Source organism: Corvus cornix, chromosome 6 (assembly GCF_000738735.6).
Source record: "Corvus cornix cornix isolate S_Up_H32 chromosome 6, ASM73873v5, whole genome shotgun sequence".
NCBI lineage: Eukaryota > Metazoa > Chordata > Aves > Passeriformes > Corvidae > Corvus > Corvus cornix.
Genome location: NC_046336.1, coordinates 27,261,575 through 27,276,698, shown reverse-complemented (window position 1 = coordinate 27,276,698; position 15,124 = coordinate 27,261,575). Strand labels below are relative to the sequence as shown.

Below are 15,124 nucleotides of genomic sequence, written 5' to 3'. Positions count from 1 at the left end.
TCTAAGTTTGCTTTCTTGTTTTGTTTTAGATTATATTGCTTTGTTCAGCACAAAATGTCATGGCTGTGATTATCCTGTTGAAGCTGGAGATAAATTCATTGAAGCTCTTGGACACACTTGGCATGACACCTGCTTCATTTGTGCTGTAGGTTCTACATCAAATACTATCTCACTCCTTTATACTCCTAAATTGTGTGGTAACATCAGAAAACCTGAAAGCAGGAATAACTAACATATGCTTAAGGATGCAGAGGGATGGAATTTCATTTTTTACTTGCATTTGGAGAAGGATGGGAGTAATCTTTCTTCTCCACCGTAAACTTTTACTAGAATTATGAAATTTGACCATCCTGAGTGTTTTCTAATAAAACATCTAGTTTTAGATAGTACATACAGCAATACAAACCACTACTGCTGTTATTCTTTCCAGTGTTTGCCAAATAAAGATAGAGCAAGACTGAAAATAAATTAACACCATACTGAATAGTATAACCATAATCTTACTTACAAAGCAGTGAAGTTTGGATTTCCATGCTGAATGCTTGTTGAAACTTGCAAAAAGAAGTCTGTTTAGAGAGCATGAATAGTAATTAGCATAGAAGTTGGTCAAACTCTTCAATCTGTGGTGTGCACACAGCTCTAGAGTGTGGCCATATTCCCACACTCTGCACGCAAAGCAGAAAAATCCATATGATAAACAGTACTTTCATCTGGTTCTAATACCACTGAGCAGCTCTGCAACATATTATTCCTAAGGTAATAATACCTAGAATCTCTAATTAGCTAAAAACAGTATGTTGGTCACACCAAACTGACAGTGACAATTTCTAATGTTTGTTTTAGTCTAAAATTTAGGTAGAATAGTTGAAAGTATAGAAATGTTTATAAATATCTGAAGCTAAACTAGCTTTACAAAAAAGTGTCTTGTGAAAACTGAGGTCTTTTGGAAATTCTAACATACAAAGAAACACTAAGGGAGTTTCCTTCACAAGCTAACAGCTCTTAATCACTTATAAATATTGATCACTTATAAAGACACTTTCTCTGAATATTTAATATTCTTTTGTGCTTGTTAATTTGCCTTAGCTACCCAGTTTTCTGTGGAAGTGATAGTTTTATTATATGTTGTTAATATGCAATTCTCACAGCGGGGGTCTTTTGAAGGACCTAACTTTATTTCTTTCAGTGGGTTAAATCAAGTGCAAATCCATACATGACTCCTAAAGACTATCAAAGAAATGCATGGGTAGAAGAGCAATACAGTTGAAATTGATAACCACATCTTTCTCCCTTTTGTTTTTCCTTAATTCTTCCTGATTGTATTTATTATTAATTCTAGGTATGCCACGTGAATTTGGAAGGTCAGCCATTCTATTCCAAGAAGGATAAGCCACTGTGCAAGAAGCATGCCCATGCCATCAATGTTTAAAAGAAGTGTTGGTAGTCAGTAATGCTGGGGTAAAACAGATGACTAACTGGGCAATCATAAAGTTGATAACCATGGCTAGCATTTCTCTTGGTAAAAGCTGGAAGTTGGTACTTTTGAAGTTTAACTTTATCCTCTTTCGTAAATGCAGAACGTGCTTATTGCAAAGTTCATACAAAAATCTACTGAATGAACTAATGAACTAGTCCATTATTAGAGCAACAGTTGGGGGAAATATTGAAATTAACTAAAACCTTAATATAAAAAGTAATGTGCAAATATAGTTTTAAGTTAACTACCCACAGCAGATTTACTGCTTAGACCACACACTGGTGTTTAAAAACAACTGGAAAACTCTGTACTAAGTCATTTTCTTTCACAGCAAGAATGAGTAAGTGCCATATGTACAGTCATCTGTAGAACCAAAGGCTTTCAAAGGGAAATAAATAGATTAGGGCTTCCTCTAGGAAAAGTGAGTGCTATTCCATTATGTTGTGGTGCTACCTCATAGCATCAGATATTTTAGATTCTTTCCAAATAGCAAGTCTGCCTTGAATCCATATGTAGCTGGGAAGCCTAGGTGACAATCCATAACAGTTTGAAAATAAAATGGTTGGGTCAGCCTTGCTAGTGCACTTGGCTTCTATGTGCACAGTAAATAATTCACTTTCAAATCATAATGGAAAAGGACAGCTGGCTTTCTCCGAATTGCTCTTACACTGAATGGAATAGAGCTGGCTGGAAAGGCCAGCTTTTAATTCAAAACCAGTTTTCCTTTTCCTCCCATGGAAAAAAACAGATTCAAACTTGCTGTGGTTTCTAATTCCCACTGATATCAGAGGGAGGTAGGAACCTCCATCTGGATCTTCAGGCTGGCGAACACAGGAGAAACACATTCATCTAGCACAACTAGGTTTGGGAGCCAGCCTGCAAAAATTCCCTACTCTATCCCACATAATTAGGAAAAAGGCATTTTTTTTCCTACAGTAAATGAATGTTGCTTAAATATTCATAAGGCAGCAGGCACATACTCTTTATTCCTTTCCTTTGTTTAAATGCAACACATCATGAATTGTAGCAGTTTTTGCCATTGGAAAACAGCAGCTATGTTCCAACAATTAGGATAACCATCTTTTCTAACAACCATAAAGGCATCTCTCCTAATAGCTTGAGAACAACTTTCAAGTTGTTCAAACAGTTATTTATAGAACTCTATAGAAACTAGCAATACTTGTAGTACTGATAATACTTTTGAATGTTTGAATATCAGTGACTTTTCTATTGGAGACAGCAGTTCTGTCTGATGGAGTTAAGATGGAAAGTCTGATCACCATTCGAGCTTTATTAACTCGTTTAAGTGAGAATTACAATGTGTGCGCTGACAGCTTGCAGTACTGACAGTTTTTAATTAGTACTTCTGAGGCTGAGGATGCTTTCTATGGGCCACATGCTGGTGCCATCTGCACCTATTTACCTTGTGTTTTGAGTAGCAAAAAATTACATAACATTGTCTGTCATTTCCCTCCCATGGGTAATGCCCGTTTCATGGTAATTGGTGTGTCTTTTAAGGGATGAAAAACTATCCAAAGCTTGGGGTAGGAATAAATGAAATTTGGAGTTCTAATATAAGAGTTAAGTTAGCTGCAGGCAGTCTGCATCTTGGACAGAAATAACAACCTGAACTGCCTGTGGCAGTTTTGACATGTATGACCTGTATTTATTGAGTAGGTATGTTAGTTTTCACTGATCTTAGCAGTGATCTGCTCTGCCTTGCTACAGGGTCAGATTTTTGTATGCATGAATTATTCTAAAACACTAGTGCATTATATGCAAAGCCTTTTTTTTTTTTCTATAAGCAAGCAAATTTTCTGTTTTCAGTTGGTGCTGGGCTGGTGTGAATATGGTTCCATAGATTACAAAATCCAAAGATGTGGCTCATAATGTTCCCCAGAAGAGTAAATCGTAATTATGGAAGTTAAATATTTTTTTACACTCATATTTGACTTCCTTAAATACATATTCACAACAGTGAGAAAATTCTGCATTTCCTTTTCATTTTTCAGTGCCATTCAACAAAATGCTGTTTATTATTATCTGTTATTTGAGAGATTTCACATCAGCATACTGTATACTGAGACTGCATTGAAGATTGCCTTTAGGCAGATTTGTGTGTTGGCCGCTGACTGGGACTGGCCTCTGACTGCAACATCAGAACAGGGAGTCAGGCTTCACAGGAAGGGCTTGTGATGGATGCCTCAGGAGAATTTCATGAGGTCTTTCACCTCTGATCTGCATGTGTTTCTATGTGTGTGTCTCATTCTCCCCTCCACCTTCCCCCTCAATGTCCCTATAAGCTTCCTCTTCGCTGGCAGTATGAAGGATAAATCTTTTTAGGATCTGGCCAGAGATGCTGGGCTGCAGCTTAGGGAGTACAGTCTGTGAAAAGCTGCTGGCAGGCAGCATGGCTGGGACTGAACTCCCTCAGGTTCCCTGGGAATCTCAGACTGGCAGCTGAAGTGGCCCAGATCAGCCTGGAGTTATTGGCATGGAGTGGGGAGGGGAGGGGAGGCTGGGATCAGAGAAGGGAGAGCACCTTTGGCAGCCAGAATGTAGGGGCTCTGCAGGCCTCTGGTTGAGTGGGAGAAGGTGAGGCACTGAGGAGATGGGAAGCCCTTCCTGAGGCTGGGGTTGGAGGGGGGGAATAGCCAGGTAAGGCCAGTTTCACCAAGCTGGCATGTCAGCTGGGGTGGGGCAGAGGGGGAGCGGGGTGGGGCAGCCAGGAGGACTCACTACAGTCAGGGAAAGGGCTTGAAGTAAGAAATTAGGGTACAAGTAGTTCCAAATAGCCCAGAGAGATGGTTTGAATACGTACAGAAGGGGCGAGCAAGGATCCAATCTGTTAAATTCGAAGTCTGGACTGCAGGAAAGGGAATGCAATGTACATAAGCAGAGCTGAGCTGGCTTGCAGGGTGGCAACAGTGAAAATGCAGCAGCACAGACTTCAGTGGGAGCTGTACTGGCTTGAGAGAGTCCTGAAAATTTCCTTGGGCAGAGAACCTGCACTGTAGCACATGCCCTGACTCCAGCTGGTGTCTGAGCAAGTGAGATTAAAGCTAGTTTACATATCACTATATGAGGTACAGTGGTATCTCTGAATGAAGAACAGAGATACCCTGAGGATTATCATGTAATAAAAATTTCCTGTTATGACTTGTGCTGCTTCATAATGTGGTCCAAAAATAGGGAATCCACGTACCCGCCCTTGATATCTCTATTAAGATACAATTTTTGCACATATCTGAACCAGAAATTTGTGAATAATAATGTAGCATTTTAACTTTCACAAGGGTAGAATATCACATAACTGCTGATACTCTTCTGATACATGTCACCTTTGTGATATGGAGAGGGTAAAATATATATAATAATATATATCTCTAAAATTCAAGATACGGCCTTTTAACTATCACTGAAAATAGTGTTGTACAAAAATATGCAAGATGAAAAATGTGTACTTGATCATGTTTTATGTCTTTTAATAGATACCTGGGATAAATCCTAAGTTCTTCTGAGTATTTCTTTTCATTCTAATTAATGTGAGGTTTTACCCAATAAAACAAAGATACTGTACCTCTGAATGATCAATTAAAAAGATCTGTATTTTATATAACTAAAAAGTGTTCAGTAACTTTTCAGTCGGAGGATTCAGAAGCTATTTTAATGCTTTTCTCTCTTTTGGTGTTCTTTTTGCAGAGCAGGGTAAATTAAATGTTTCCAAAGAAGGCCACTTTTATTATGTGGGCAGAAAAAACAGCCTTAGAACTTCTTTTTATTAGTTTTTACTGTATTGGATTCACACATTACAGATTTCTAAAATCAATTCAAAACAAGGAAAAATACTTTTCTATTGGTCCTTCAGTGGTCAGTACTTTGGGTGAAATGTTCTGCTAAAGATTACTTGTATTTATGTTTAAATAATGTGGATGTCCACAGCACTGAACACATTCATTAGTGTCTAATGCTGGACACACTAATGTTTGTTTGCAATACTCGTCTCCTGGTAGTGGATATTAATTTGTTTAGTATTTATAAACATCAGAATTTGAAACTGAGTGATTTATTGCCTGCAGTGATCATATATTAGAAGTCTAGGTTTTAAAATATTTTGACATGTTGACTTGATGCCACAAGTGCCCTTGCTTTTAGATAGATATTTTTTCCTAAGTTCCTAGTTATTTCAGAACAGAATGTCGTGTGGTTTATGAGATGTAATTACCTTGCATGGATTATCTCTGCCAACATGAATAAAACAGTCTAGTAATAAAAGCAATGTGCAAATACAGTTAAAGCTTTATGATCTGGGTATATTTATTAATATGGCATGTGAACAGCTGACAGATTTCAGCCATGTAATATCAGTAAGAAAGCATACACAAGCTTGTACTCTCTACTTCAGACTTGAAAATAAAATTTGAAAGCATTGGTTTCAACTTTATTGTATATCAGTCTTGAATATTTTATTGACCAAAAAGTGCTGTTTTAAACAAATATTAGTATGCTTAAAACATTCAGTCTGCTAACAGTACGTGTTGTAACTTAGCAAGACCTGTATAGTCCCAGACCTTATTGTCAACAAATACTGTTTATAGTAACTTTGTAAGGAGTGGGTAGATCCTGTCTTCAGTTACATGGATGCATCTGCAAACAAAGTTTGACTGCGTAAGTTCAGGTAGGTGTTCTTCCATTTCTTAGCAGAAGTTATTTAAAATACACAAAATGTTTTAAACATCTTCATTGAGCTCTAGTGCCAAGAAATATGTACAAATGAAGGGATGACTTCATGTAACAGTGTGTTTTATAAAACAGCCATTTCATACATTCCTGTTGCACACCTCTCAGGAATGCAGGCTTTTTAGAGATACAACTAAGTATATTACACATAATTAAGAAATTAGATGATAAATGGATAGACTTGGATTTAGATGCCATTACAAAGTATAGCATCAGGAATCACAACTTTGTGCACTTCTGATTTTATTTTACAGCCCTAATTTCCGTTTACAATTTGCATAAGGAAATACAATTGAAAAGAATGCCCAGTATTTACACAGTATTTTGTCCGATCAAAATTGCTGTTTTTCAGATTGTCTGTTCTGACCTTTAACCTTTGCACAAGACAGTGCTTCCTAAACTGTGCACTGTGATCCCTGGAGAGTTCAGTTGTTGGAACTGGGAGCAATAGAGGCATAAGCACAGCACCGTGCCAGCTGACAGGGTGGAAAAAGTGAATAGAGCAAAGTTCATTACTAAAGGACATGGTGCAAAATAGTTTGACAAGTGCTGCATTAAGGGATTCTTACCAGAGATTCTTAAAGAGAGATTATTGCTCTGAAGAAAATGGTGATTTCAAAAGTACAGGCTTTGGCATTGTTTCCCCCTCCCACCCCAATTGTGCATCTTGAATTCAGCCAGTTTCTGTTGATTAAGAAAGGAAGGAATGTGTGAATAAGATTACTGAACCCATTATTGAATACACAATGAAATGCTTTGTTCTGCCATGCAAACCAGTGTTATGGATGAGATTCAGACTATATTCAGGCATAAATTCTGTATGTCTATGAAATATGCCCTTGGATAGCTGTTAAAATACAGTTCCTCCTTCTCTTAGGAAGATTACATCAAAAGAAAACAGTAAGAAACGTGTATTGTACTAATAAGGACTGTCAGGCTGAGTCACAAGAATTTTCTCTGTAATAAAGATAAGAAGGGATTTTTTTTTTAACAAAGCTAAACTTTTGAACAAAACATTTTTCCTTTAAAAGTTTCCAGATTTTAACTGTTAGAGAATAATAAATTAGTATGCATAAAGTATCATTAATAAATCTGCCTCTACTACAAAAGTATTTTCTAATCTTACTACTTCAGAAATTAGATTATTTTCATTAATGACAAAGATGTTACGGAAATTCTTCTGCTTCCACTTAGTTTTACTGTGCATAGTGTTACTGAAAAAAGAGTTGAGATTTATTTTTATTAGAAGATATAGATAAAAATACAACCTTGAATTGAATGAAGGTGATGGTTCTTCCAGTGCTTGTGGAATGAATGCTGCCTGCTACACTAAAGCCAGAAAACTTGCTGTTCTTCTAGATTTATTCTCATGGTGTATTAAAGAGGATGTTTTGGATTTTTAGGAAGTTTAATAAATATCTATAGCCATAATTAAAGATCTCATTTCAAAACAAAAGAATGATTTACAGTGCTTAAATTATTTTAAGATCTAATCACATGTAGACTGGAAAATAATGTTGGGATCGAGGTTTAGTTTCATTTAAAGAAATCTTCATGTTGACTAATGCAGGAATTCCTGCATGCATGTATGGGACATGTATGTGGATTAAAACACTCAGAACTGAGATTCTGATTTCCTTTAGGTGGACGTGTTTCATACCTGCACTATTTGAGCCTAAATTGTTGTCATATAGTCCATTTACTATATATAGGTTAAGAATAATCCATTAATCTGAGTGTACCTTGAGACCTGGCTTTTGTTATCTGTTAGGTATTTGTGCTTTATGAAGTAACAACTCCACAATTCTGATGGCATAGGAGATGTAGGAGCAGAAAAAAGGGCACACTTTCAAAAAATATGGCTTCATATAAAAAACAGGGATTCAGGAATAAAATTTTTATTTGTGCATTATAAACAAAGACCAGGTATTTTTCTTTCACAACCAAATATTCTTCTGCTGTCCCCTGCACATTCCTTCACAGACTTTATTTTTCTTCCTGCACATTTTTCCCTGTACTGACTCCAAGGATATTGTAAATTTCCCTGTGATTAATGCACATTAATTCCTGTTCCTTACACAGGCCTGTAAGCTGTGGGGTAAAAGGTGACAGTGGGCTGTGCTGTTCATGTGACTGTATTCAGCCCACTGCATCCTGCAAATACCAGACTTCCTGAGATTTATTGTGGATACACAATATAGATGACACTAATTGAAAGTTTCTGCTTTATTGCATGTACACTACACAGCATCTACCTCTGGCCAAAAAGTCCTTGCAAGAAATCTGAAGTGCTAGCCAGGGATTCTGGTTCTAGCTGTGGCCTCAAATAGAGCATACCTGAATCTAAACTGTGTGGTTATAAAATAATGACAGAGCACAGTTTGCCTTTGAGATTGTATTCCCAGTGCTAGGTGCTGCAGCAAAAGGACAACAGGGCTGTTTTGTGGATGGTGATTTAGTACTATGTACTGCAGTTTCTGGAATGGGAGCCCTTCTGAGCTGCCATTCCTCTGTTACTGCACTGTGACACCAGTCTGAATTCAAACTTGCAAAGATTTCAGGTCATTTGGCAAAATTTACTTGTTTTCACGTTGAAGGACTCCCATGTTTTCCACATGTAACTTACTCAGCTTTGTGTTAGACATCCTGTAACAGATTGGAAGCAGTCTGCTGGTGCTAAGACTGTCAGACTTCTAGGACAGGAGACACTTCCTGTGAGATTAAATTCTCAGGGACAAATACATAACACATTACCCACCTTTTATAGACTTACATGGCTGGTGGTTGTTGGAGACTTCATTGACTCCCTAAGCAGTCTCAGAAGCTGCTCTCTGTTTAGAAGTTCTTTAAAAAGAAACAGTCAGTGTTAGTAAAAAGTAGATATTAAAGTTTGGGGGTAGTGTGTATCCTTAGGGTCCATATTTGCCTATTTAGTACAACTGCAAACAGTTCTTGCCCCTGTGCAATTCTCACCAAAAAAAAAGAAAAAAAGCATAACAGAGGGCTGTTACTACTCCTCCCTAACTCTGGGTAAGAATCCTCATTCCCATCCAGCTTAGGGAAATTCACTGGCACAGGAAGGTATAAATTACATCTCTCTGTGCCAGCTTCAGAGAACCTGGCCACAAATACTTCAGCTGAGATGAGTTTGTTCATTTCTTTAAAGCACAGTGAGAAAGATTGTGCTTTCTCTGATCTTGTAACTTTAAAAAATATTAATAGAACAATCTTTAAGTAAAAAGACAGTTAAGTAAATGTTTATTTTATACCTTCATTATTAAGTACAACTACTTAAAAGTGAACAATTGCTATCAAAGAGGGCATACGCAAAAGTAGTAAAATGAGGGTAAAATATAGGAGGGTGAAAATGCAAAGAAAAAGTAGCTTTTAGCATAACAATTAACCACCCAATCTACCCTTCCTTTATTCCTTGCAGGGTAATTCGTTGTAAGTGAATTAATGGTGAAACATTCAGTAATAGGCCTTGGTAAGGAAATAGGAGCAGTGTATCAGGATATCCTTTTTCCGCCCCAGAGAACCAATACTTTCAATTTTATATACAACGGAAGTAATTAATTGTAACACAAAGAAGCACAGCTGTGTTTCCTGATGGTCACACATGCAATAGCTGCTATTGTTTAGCATTCTGAGTATGTACAATGCAAACTGTTCAACTGCTTGGAACATTTTATATTCTCAGGGATTTAATTTCTATTAGCAGCTTTTGAATCCATAGTGGCTTTTTAATATGCTATTATCTTAGATCCAATCCTGCATCCCTAATCAGGTAATTTTTTGCTGATGCCAGTGAGAGTTTATTAGGTGTAGCTGCCAAATGAGGAGATTTGCAGACACAGGCCAATTTCTCAGTGGAAGCAAAGGGAGTTACAGACTATTTTTCGGGATTTGCTTTTACCTGTATGAGTTCACCTTGTTCAAGTTACAGTTTCAGTTAATATTCAAGTATCTTACAGACTATGAGAGAAAAGCTTCATTGCTATGCCTTTAACTTCATTATATATTTTCAGACATTTTAGCTGACTGCTGGGACTGATACACAAGTATATCCTTTTATTATTCTGTAGACCTATATTATCTTGGTTTCACTAGAATATGAAAAAAGAGGTGAATGAGACTATTTTGCTGCATTTGCTCTTATTTAATAGCAATGTAGTCATGTTTAAAGGTTTGGACTGAGAAAAAATAATAAAGTGATTAAATTATTTCATTCATTTTTTTGTATAGGATTCAGATCTGTTTCATTCTAACCAGCTTGGAAGAACAGAGCATTTTCAGTCTCATAAATGTCCATCTTTGTAAATCTCTACAGCACCCACTCCTACAGCTGCCTGAAACACATCCACTTGAATCCAAGCCTCATGAGGACAAAGCTGTTATACACACCAAGACAGAAATTTTCTGTACTGAAAAGAATTCGCCTTGTGTAACAGCAGGTTTTAAAAACATTTCCGCTTTCAACAGTGCTCCAGTTTCAGGACAAAGCCTGAGCATCAGGCTTAACAGAGGAACTGTTAATACAGTGTGGGTTTGGATCTAAGGATTATTCAAACTTGTAAAAGAAACTAACAGATACCTCGTGTAAAAAAAAGGTGGAGGAACACAAACATTTAGCTTCTCTCTAAGTATTAATTAAACTTCTTTGTAGATCATTTAGCACCACTGACTGATAATTCAGAACATAAATTTTAAAATCAGCACTACACTCTAACGCTAAATACTTAATCTCCTCTGAGCAAATGAAGACTTTTGGGATTTTATGTGCATGCATCTAGGGGAGAACATATTACTAATTCTCCAAACAAACTGATATGAGTGAGGCACCCCAGTGAAGCGTCTGCTGAGCCTACAAATATTTTCCTTTTGCTTTGCTAAGGCTTTTAATGCTCTGGCTTTAAGAAAAACAAAGTAATCTGAAATGTTTCTTTGTATTTAGAAGGAGAGTTATCTCAGGGTTTATTACAACGTGGTGAGAAGACTGCAACAAGGGTTTTGTACATGGGAATCCATAAAAACAAAATCGTACAGCTCAACTAGGCACAGGAAGGAGAAACAGAAAAAGCAGCAGGAAGTTTGGTCCTTGACTGGGAAGGTGTCTCCCAGAGCAAAGTGCTCCCATCACTGCAGCCCTTTGCCACACCAGTGGAGTCAGTTCCTCCTGCACAGCTCAGTGAGGAATCAGCTCCCACCCTGCAGCAGCTGATGGGGACAGGTACAGCCATTCTGCCCTCCTTCCTCCACGGCCACCTGCACAAGGCTGAGGAAGAATCCCCTGCAGAAGCCCAAGTAACCCCAAAACACACCAAGTGCTTGAGCTGTGGGAAACTTTTCCTGTTTCCTTGTGCCCATGCTCTGCACATTGAACTGTCATTCCTTGGATTATTGCCACAGTGCTCTCCAGTGCTGCCCTGGACTCAGTTCCACACCACTCTGGTTGGACTTGAGGTTGAGCAGGGCTTGCCTCTTTACTACCACTGCTCCACTAGCATAAATTTTTAGAAAACATCTTTATTCACAGATTTTACTCTCCCTTATTGAATTAATTTTGCTTACATTTAAAGAACTTAATAAAATCCATGACTTTTTGTAAGTAACAAACAGCTGAATAAATTTTTAATCAAAAGAATATGCTTTCAAGTAAAATAATTCTGAAAAAGAGACAAAGCCAAATTCATGTCATATTAAGTGAAATAATTGTGTCCCTGGCTGAAGGGCAATATTCTTTTAATATGCAGCATGGAATATTTATTTTAGTAACAGTAACAGAGAAATACTCATCTAATTGCAAACAGTTTTCAAAAATATATTTGGACCACAGATTTAAGACATGAATTCCAGAGACTGAAGGGAAGGATGATCTACAAAGATGAAGTCCTATCACATGGCTGACTTTCTCCCTACATATACCTCTTTGTTCTTTTGATATTCAAGTTTGTAGTTCCCTAGTGATTCCAAGAATTAATAAGAAATTCCTGGAGAGGAAATAACAATGAAAGCAGCTGGAAGACTATCCAATTTTTTTTTTTTTTTTTAAATACAGTTCTCTTTATCATGACAGTCAGTTTTGAAGTGCTTCTTCTATATCTCATGTTAGACTTACACATCTCATCTTGGCCAAATGTCAAATGAAGGTATGTTTATTTTCAGACTTCAGTGTTTTTTGAGTGCTGCTCAATTAACAAAACAAATACTTTGTGTTACCAAAACCTGGTGTGTCTGAGTTCTTGCAGATTCCTAAAATCCTCACCAGGTAAGATTGCTGCTGCTAACTAGCTTGCTGGAACCCTGTGCCCTTCTGAGAGCCCATCACCTAAAGTGTTCATTTTCTGGTTTAAAAAGGTTCCTCTACCTATCCTGGTAGAGATATTGGAAACATAAGTACTGCACTGTTTTGAAAGACCTCAGTATTTTCTATGGGATGTTTCATCAGACATCCATCACAATCTAAATACTTTCTAAGGTGGTTGTGATTCATCATTCTGGATTAGGATGCAGTTTGGTCTCCTGCAGCCCAAATATTATTATAATGTAGTTTGCTTTTGCAGACTTTATTTTGTGATTAAGACAAGGAGTTAACAGCACTCAATAATGCAGAGATGGGCATTACTTGCCATAGCAATACAAACTCATCCTCAGCAACACTGTTCCTGACCCAACAGGGACTGCCACTTGTGGGTATCTTCAGTGCCCAAGTGCCTTGAAAAGTACTGGCTGAGACAGCAATTTCTGCAATGTGTAAAGTTACCACACCAAGAACTGGATGAAAAGAGTTGATCCATTTCACAAAAAGGGTTAACTACATTTCAAGGCTAGTGGCTGTTGCTAAATTCATGCATCCTGGATTGAAATCAGCATCTAACATCTGACAAGCACTGGGCTGTATTAGCACACATTATTACTGAAGAGATGCTAGCACTAACAGCTTTGGTTCTGGTTGGGAGCACACACATGCATGTTGCATTCTTCTTCCATATTGAGTGTCTATTCTGCTGCTATAATCTGATAGTACATAGAGTGGAAGAACAGCAGACTCATATTTTCCTTTGAAATTATAAACATAAGCATAGGAGTTCTGTATTGCTTGGCATGGAAGCTGTGATTTTGTCTTTCTTGCAGGCTGGCTTTGTTTTGGACACTGACAGATTTTTCTGGATGATGGTGATCGGAAAAAATTTTGTAAAAGTCTAGTAAGACAAGACCTGCATTTTTAAATGCCTATCACCACAGTATCTGGCCACATACAATTATTAGGTGTGCCTTTACCTGCCTGCATTTTAAAGGAGTCTGTGAAGGTGATAGGTTTGAAGTTATACTTCCTCTTTTGTTTTGCTATGTAGGATAGTACACAAGTTAAGCACTCATCTAACAATCTGTGGGTAAAACACATGTGAGGCAGAACGCAGTGCCCTCACATTCAGAGGTGACAACTCTGGAGTGGAGTACACAACATTTACAAGTCCTATCTGATATTACCATGCAAAAATGGAGCTACACTGTGGAGAGGTCAACAAAATAAGCAAGCCCATGTTTCCCGCAATACAGGCACATGTGGCTATTTGGCACCAATAAGCCAGATTGCTTCCCAACTGGTTATTCTCTAGAAACAGTTTATCTGGGCAGGCATCTCCACACCAGCAATTACTGGTGTGTCCTGAAGGCCTAGAGAGTGTTTTGGTGTGCAGCAAAGGGAAACTGAGTAGGTCTGTACGATCCAAGTGATCTTCATTTCCCCCTGTAGCTGGCTTTGCGTGGCAAGTTCTTGATGCAGAGTAACCAAGTGACAGGACAGGTGAAAGGCAAGAGCACATCAGCAGCACAACTGCTGTCACATGGTTGAGTGAAGGATTAAAATCAGCAGCCCAGGTGGGAGCCGTGCAGCCTCCCCGGCACATGACACTGTCACTGGAGCTCCTTCTGCACTGCTGCTGGGAGACCTCACTTGAAGACAGACAGACAAATTATTACTTTTCCAATTTGTCCTAATGATAAGGAGCTTCAAAATACAATGCAAATCATGGCCTTCAGCATCCTTATCAGCAAGCAGAGCAGCTCATTGCAGAAGTTATAATGTATTCCAATCTAACTAACTGGGCATATTTATTTAGATACAGGAAATGGAAAAAGCAAACAAACAATGCTGTCCTTTGCAATGGAACTCTATCCCTCCTGCGGCACTGCAACGTCAGCTTTCCCAGAACTATTTTTCCACGAAGCTGAAAGGCCCATGTGAGTCCCTCATGTTTCCCTACGCTGCTGCCACCATTGCCTGCTCGCCGCCCTCCCCAGCGCACACGCAGCCCCCTACAACTCCCATCACAGCCGCTCCGGCAATCCTCCACCCCACCTGCTCTGTGAATCCTGGCAGCAGGTCCGCTTTCCACGGCACCAACCCCACCAGCACCTGGACGGAGCTTCCCGGCCCTGCAGCCAAATGCAGCCGCAGCTGCTTTTCTCGACCCTCTTCAAGGCCAGCAGTGCTTCCATGATACCGGCTTGGCCACTTTTTGCCCTCGCACCTTCCTGCCCTTTCCTAGAGGAGCTTCTTCACGGGGAAAGCGCTGCTGGGCGGCGGGGCAGGATAACGCCCGGGCCCGGGCGCCCAGCGACACGCTGGCCCGGGCTGCGGCCCGCGCTCCCGCCCGCGGAGGGGCTACTGGGGAGGAAAAGCAGGCCCGGCCGGCTCCTCCCGGCCAACTTTTCTTCCTGGGGACCCCCGCCAGCCCTCCCGCCCATGGCACGTGCTGATGGACGGGCGGGGGTGGCGGGCGCGCTCCCGCCTCCCCGCGGGCCCGCGCCGCGCGCGCGCCCGGCTGCAGTGATTGGAATCCGGCTCGTTCCCGCCCCGCCCCGCAGGGACGCGCCGGGAGCGCCTGCCGGGACACGGAGCCT

The 15,124-nt window shown here is 39.4% G+C and overlaps 1 protein-coding gene and 1 long non-coding RNA gene across 13 annotated transcripts in view; one reads left to right on the top strand and one right to left on the bottom strand.

Moving 5' to 3' along the window:
* Nucleotides 1-5,916, top strand: part of LDB3 (LIM domain binding 3) — a 116,148-nt gene extending 110,232 nt beyond the window's left edge. For all 12 annotated transcript variants that reach the window (XM_039553729.1, XM_019286648.3, XM_039553730.1 and 9 more), the window contains 2 exons: nt 30-145; nt 1,340-5,916. In XM_039553729.1, coding sequence (XP_039409663.1) covers nt 30-145; nt 1,340-1,429 — 206 coding nt within the window. In that variant the 3' untranslated portion in view covers nt 1,430-5,916. The remainder of the gene's footprint in view (nt 1-29; nt 146-1,339) is intronic.
* Nucleotides 5,911-14,969, bottom strand: LOC109144766. Its single transcript, XR_005602167.1, has 2 exons — nt 8,976-14,969; nt 5,911-6,124 (listed from the first exon to the last, which is right to left on the bottom strand). It is a non-coding gene; the product is annotated as an uncharacterized LOC109144766 (long non-coding RNA).
* Between the last annotated feature and the right edge of the window lie 155 nt (nt 14,970-15,124).